This window comes from Nothobranchius furzeri, chromosome 12 (assembly GCF_043380555.1).
Source record: "Nothobranchius furzeri strain GRZ-AD chromosome 12, NfurGRZ-RIMD1, whole genome shotgun sequence".
Lineage (NCBI taxonomy): Eukaryota > Metazoa > Chordata > Actinopteri > Cyprinodontiformes > Nothobranchiidae > Nothobranchius > Nothobranchius furzeri.
In genome coordinates, this window is record NC_091752.1 from 63,550,048 (window position 1) to 63,556,304 (window position 6,257).

Sequence of the window (6,257 nt, forward strand, 5' to 3'; positions counted from 1 at the left end):
CTCTGATAAATCTTGATTGTCTTCAGAAAAGGTGAGTACTCTTTGATCCAGTCGTATCAAGCATCCTGAGACTGTTGATGTGTGGCGGTGCTTCCCATACATAGGAGTGAACTTTTTTTTTTTTTTTTGCCTCTGAACAGACATGAATACACAATGGTTCCTAAACATCCTCCAAGAGGAATCCCTCAAACCATCAACTCTGCATGCATTTATAGGAATGGCAAAGTGTAATTACATGTCATCACGTTTCCCACATTTATGTTTTGACTTTATTCAGAAATTGATTAGTTTTTGTTTTCCTTTTTGTTACTCAACACCCCATAATGTGAAAAATGTTAGATAATTGCTAATTAGCATGCTAAGATGTGATGGTCAGATGAAGCTTTCGAGCCTTCCCTTTACCCATCCATCCATTTTCAGAAGCTTATCCGGGGTCGGATTGCTGGGGCAGCAGCCGAAGGGAGGCCCATACTGCCCTCTCCCAAGCCACTTGGGCCAGCTCCTCCGTGGAAATCCTCAGGCATTCCCTGGCCAACCGAGAGATGTATTCCCTCCAGTGTGTCTTGGGTATTCCTTTAGGTCTTCTGCCGGTTGGATGTCCCCAGAAAACCTCACCAGAGGTGTCCAGGAGGTATCCTAACTAGATGCCTGAGCCACCTCCACTGGCTCCTCTCGATGTGCAGAAGCAGTGGGTCTACTCTGATCTCGTTATTCCGGTCACTACCCAAAGCTCGACCGGCAAATTGAGCGCTTTTCTTTTCGGCTCTGCTCTCTCTTCACTGGTACAGCGCCCCGCATCGTCTATCAGCCTGTCGATCTTAAACTTCATTTTTCCCTCACTCGTAAACAAGACCTTGAGATACTTGGGGCAGGATCTCATCCCGAATTTTTTCCCCACTTTAGCAAAATAAAATGTGAACAGGGACAAAATGGACATTAGAAACCGCCAAATGCTGGAGCTCTGACAGGGATCATCAGGTTCTTAGTCACCATCCTGACTTGGGCCCTTTCCAATCAGCTGAATTTACCGCAGGTGGACGCTGGGTAAGCTGTAGAAACATCTCAGTGGAGGCAGGAAGCACCTGAGCCTAATTTAGAGCTTCATGGCAAAAGCTGTTAATCATTTCAAAATGCATCGTATATTTAAGTAAGTCCAACAAAAAAAAAAATTTAAATCTTTGAACCAACACTTCTCGTTCTCAGAACTTTAATCTATGGGAGTGGTGGTAACATTTTACTATCCACTGGCTCAATGGTTCCCAACCTAGGGTCTGTGGCCCCTCTAGGGGGTCCCCACAATTCTGTGTTTGATGTTTTAGGTTGTCTAGACTAAATTTGTAAAAACTACATTTTTAAATCCAGATGGCACACCCAATAGAATCAAAACTCTGTAAGAGGTATAACTGTATAGTTTGCAATTATTCCATTTAAATTGTGTGCGTGCAGGTTGGGGGAGGGGGGGATGGCTTGTCTTGGACACGGAAAAGAGGGTCGTTGGAAACCATTATTAGTCCTGCGAGTTGTGCTTTATTTCTCTTAACTGAGGCCATTCAGGCAGCTATATGAAACAATATTTGTCAGATTTGTCTTAACTTTAGTACTGTCACGGCCCAGGGCCATTTGTTTTTTTTTTTTTTCCTGTGTGCGTGTGTGAGGAGATGCAGCACCTGTCTCCCATCTCACTAATCTGTGTTTTGTGTTTATATTTATGTAAATAAATGTTTTGTTACTTTTACCAGGAGAACATGCGTCCAAGTAAGGTTTGGGATCAAAAATCCCGGATGAGCCCCCATTTGTTACGATCCAGGCTGTCTAGGGGGCATGGGATAACAATTGAGGATGCATGTTCTCGTGGTAAAAGTAACATTTATTTACATAAATATAAACACAAAACACAGATTAACAAGACACATCAGCAGCAAAGCAAAACGAGTAACAACTAAACTCTCATATTAACCAAATGAATACCAAAACTACAAAAGATCATCACAATTTCCTTTTTACCGAGTGATGTCTTATTTAAACAAGCGAAGGGGTAAAGCTTCCTTTACACCTAAAAAGGCTGATGGTTAAACACAGTTTCCTAAGCACCCACCAAAGCAGTCACATAATATTTTTACTTAAAATCAAAAGCTGCTGAGGAGACAGCAGACCAGAGAGAACCTCCCTGGCCTGCTGCTCCCTGAAATGAGGGCTGGCTGACTTTTATGCTGCTGGCAGAGCTGATCATCAAAATCAGCTGGGAGGGTCTAACTGGGAGACAGGTGCTGCATTTCCTTACACACACAGGGGGGGGACAAAATGGCCCTGGGCCGTAACAACTGCTAGAAAAGCATTGGATTGGTGTTACTGTTGCAAAGGCAAGAATATATAAAACACTGGCTCGTCTGGTCTACCAAACAAATCCTGCTGCAGTTTCTGAAGGTCGGACGTGCACGCTCAGCTTGTCACAAACCAGGCACGAACGGCATGAGCAGAATTGAACAACCCGTCTTTATTGATTTATTCATGTGAAATTATACACCAACAACCACAGGCTGGGGCTAAAAGAAACAAAACTGGAGCTGTGGTACATCGTTTCAATAGTTTTTATCTCTATGCTCTCAAGAACATATTTAAATACAGTGAAACACAGGACGCAGCAGGCGACGCAGAACTCGCCACAGCGGACAGGTTTGAAGTGGGAAATGGTTCGATGCCAATCTGCTTCACAAAAAACTTCCTGTGTGAGGCCTCCCTCTGTCAAAGAGAGGGACAAATAACTCTTAAAAGAGACACTGATACAATTAGAGACAGGGCCAGGAATGCCCGTGTGACATACCTGCCTCCGAGCTACAGAAGAGATTATTCATAAACATCTTTTTTGTCTGCGATGTACTGTACAATCTCCTCTGGAGTCATCAGCTTCTCTGCCTCTGCGTCTGGGATCTCAAATCCTGCAGCAGGAACCAAAAACATTCACGTCCCAGAAGGAAAAAAAAGAGCTGAAGCTACACGAGTTTGAGTTCATCCCGAATAGGAATAAACGTGAAGGCAGAGGTCTGTGTGTTGCTCTCACCAAACTCATCTTCCATGGCCATTATGATCTCCACCTGGTCCAAGCTGTCTAAGCCCAAATCCTTCATGAAGTGGGAGGATGTCTGCAGCTGTGGGGCAAATACAACTAATCAGATTTAGTTTCATTAGCCCTGGGAATCAGTTTTCTTTTGAAGTTGGCAGAAAAACCTTGTCTGGGTGAATGTTTACACTAAAACTAGTGTAAATGTGAAAATATATACAAAATTAGAGTTTGGGAGAACTAAATCTTTCACATTTCACTGATTATTTTGGAAGAGATGGTTATATGCAGATCTGTGGGTATTCCAGAAAGGAGGATCAAAACAGTCTGGGTTTTTTAAAGCGAGGAAGTACTTGATAAATAACATTTTAAATGAGAAGTAATATATATATAAAATAAAAATCTTTAGGAACAGAGACTATTATGTATTGAGGTCATGAGAAGGGTAATTCTATAAGTTAAATGGTAAATGGTCTGTATTTGATATAGCGCCTTCTAGAGTCCTGGAACCCCCCAAGGCACTTTACAACACAACCAGTCATTCACCCATTCACACACACATTCACACACTGGTGGTGATGAGCTACGATGTAGCCACAGCTGCCCTGGGGCACACTGACAGAGGCTAGGCTGCCGAGCACTGGTGCCACCGGTCCCTCCGACCACCACCAGCAGGCAACGTGGATTAAGTGTCTTGCCCAAGGACACAACGACAGCGACAGACTGAGCGGGGCTCGAACCTGCAACCTTCTGATTACGGGCGAGCTTTTAACTCCTGTGCCAACTTAAACAATTTAAGTAAAATTGTTTCTAAAATAATGGACAGGATAGGTACTGTGTCTGTTACCATGGTGATAGACCCAGAAATCAACTTGCATCTCTTTCTGAAACAGAAGGCTGCGTTTCCCTAAACTTCGGACACACACACACACACACACACACACACACACACAACCTGCTTTCTGTAACACTTCTTACTCTTACCGTTTCTGGGTTGATTTTATCGTACAGCTTCAGTACATACATGACGCGGTCTTTGATGGTTTCTAGAGTGAGAGGGGGGAGGTCGCTATACTGTCGGCACAGCACACCCACCGAGAGGATCTAAATGAGGCATAAAGGGAAAGACAAAAAGGGAGAATGCGAAGCAAAAGAAAGCAAAATGGTCATGATCACTCAAACTGCACACCTAAATGTTTGTTATGCTGTAAAATGGAAATATGTTTTAAAAAAACTAAAAGTAAAGAGCAGATAATCCAGGGCAGGAAAATTGCGAACCACTTAAAGCAACACTAATTTTTCAACACTAGCTATTGCTTTTAAACTGGTTTCAGTGATTCTTCAGCAGCTTTCAATATAACAGCACTCTGTTGCCCTCTGCTGGTCAGAAACTTGAGGTTCAGGTAAGAGCACTAGTGAGAGGTCTACCTGCTTTACAGCTGTTACTATGCCAGTAGCCAATATAAAGGCTGACAGTTAGCTTTTTCTGTTCGCATAATACGAATAATTTTGCTTTTTTTGTTGCTGGCATTAAGGCAGAGCTTGGAAATAAAGGTAAGAGTGTTTGGAGGCGAAACCAAGAGCTAAAACCAGAGCGAACATCGATGCAGACTACACTCGTCTGAGTGCTACTGGACGTAAAAGTATCTTTAGTCCAAACGTGTGGATCTTTCTACTTTGTGCCTTCTTTACTATCAGTTGGCTTCAGTTGGCTCATGTTAGCTTGTTGTTAGCACTAGCTAAAGCAGGGTTGTTTACAACAGTTGTAACTCCTCTTTCAACCAGTAGAGGGAGAAGCGGGAAACTTTAACAGTTGCTTCAGTGGCATGATATTTATTGAATAAATGTCCAACAGTTGTCTAATATTTCTTGTGAATGTTAATATACAAAATACAGAATCATGTGACATCCTTAAAGTAGTCTTTATAATGTCCGCCTGTTTTATTTGAATCATTAATTAATTACTTGTTTCACTTACAGACCTGACTGTATGAATGTTTACAAGGGTTTCTTCCTCAAGTAGTAAGCATACTTTAAAAATACAAAAATCAGCTTGTGAAGAGGACAGATCCTATTCTCGTGTATGTTTAATTCACATATAGATGTTTTCAAACGTGATTTTATTTTAGTTCTGCGCATTAGCCGTTTTGGCTAAGGGGCTGAGCGTCCAGAGACAACGTGGCATTAGTTGGTAAGTAAATATATATTTTTTTATTTTAAATAAACGTAAAACCTGAGGACAGCTAGTTTAAGTTGCTCCAGAAAGCTGAAAAGTCAAGAAAAACAGCACAATGAACTTTGCTAACCAGCTAGCCTTTCCTGCTAACTAACTAGCTAAACAGTCAAACCTTGAGGTAGTGTCAGACAAATTAGGCGTCGCAATGTGTCGTAAAGTCGTGGCTAACTGTCTCATTACTATTATTTACACTAGTCCAGGTGGCTAGTCAGACGGCTCCGAGAACCTACAGCTGGGCCGGTTAGACTGTTGAAAGACATCAGTAGGTCACGGCCACCAGGCCAGGACTCTGCCAATGTTAGCGGGACTCACCGGGCTCCGAACGAACCACCGCGTTCTCTGGCGGTCGGCGGCCAAGGAGAGAGGTCGGTGGGTACTGACTGCCGGTATGACAGCGGCTCTGACTGCGAGGTTACCGGAGCAAAGCCTCAGCGAGGGCCGGGCACACGAGCGGACACACTGCAGCAGGACACGGGCTGCCATGTTGGAGTAGAAGCTGGAGGATCAGCGGCGTATAAGAACCGGAAAAATCGATGACAGTGGCGTCTCAGTGCGCATGTGTAGAACGTAAGTTTCCTTTAAAACATTTTACAGATTGTTGGTTCTTTTAAACTTCTAATTAACTAAAACACGCTTTCAGTTGCCCCCATACAGGATTGTCAGAAAGAAAAGCTATAAAAGCCCCGACAGCAAGGACTCGAATTAAGCAAGATCAATCGATCCCAGAAAGACTCGATGGAAGTCAACATTTGTAATACTCAACATTATAGCCTAACTAAATAATAATATTCAAACAAATGCACATTGACTGTTTTGTTTAGTTGACCAACTGTCAAAGACTGTCAGAGTTTATCTGATTCTTGGCAGTATGTCTCCCCAACATGGGACAATTACATATATTGATCAGGGTCTAATATCATTATTGGTTCATCTCAACTTCTCTATACTGAAAATGATTTTGAT

General features: G+C 42.7%; 1 protein-coding gene and 1 long non-coding RNA gene across 2 annotated transcripts; one reads left to right on the forward strand and one right to left on the reverse strand.

Moving 5' to 3' along the window:
- Positions 1-2,474: 2,474 nt before the first annotated feature.
- ndufab1b (NADH:ubiquinone oxidoreductase subunit AB1b) lies at positions 2,475-5,825 on the reverse strand. Its single transcript, XM_015945462.3, has 5 exons — positions 5,607-5,825; positions 4,043-4,162; positions 3,059-3,146; positions 2,822-2,936; positions 2,475-2,739 (listed from the first exon to the last, which is right to left on the reverse strand). The coding sequence occupies exons 1-4, from the start codon at positions 5,775-5,777 to the stop codon at positions 2,845-2,847; spliced, it is 471 nt and encodes a 156-aa protein (XP_015800948.1). The 5' UTR covers positions 5,778-5,825; the 3' UTR covers positions 2,475-2,739; positions 2,822-2,844.
- On the forward strand, positions 5,034-5,574 carry LOC139062193 (uncharacterized). Its single transcript, XR_011515776.1, has 3 exons — positions 5,034-5,080; positions 5,188-5,249; positions 5,490-5,574. It is a non-coding gene; the product is annotated as an uncharacterized lncRNA (long non-coding RNA).
- Positions 5,826-6,257: the final 432 nt, after the last annotated feature.

Coding starts and splice junctions, on each gene's coding strand:
- ndufab1b (XM_015945462.3), bottom strand. CDS start 5,777: ATGGCAGCCCGTGTCCTGCTGCAGTGTGTCCGCTCGTGTGCCCGGCCC. Junction 3,147..4,042: donor ATAAAATCAACCCAGAAACG/GTAAGAGTAAGA, acceptor TTTGCCCCACAG/CTGCAGACATCCTCCCACTT. Junction 2,937..3,058: donor GGCCATGGAAGATGAGTTTG/GTGAGAGCAACA, acceptor TTCCTGCTGCAG/GATTTGAGATCCCAGACGCA.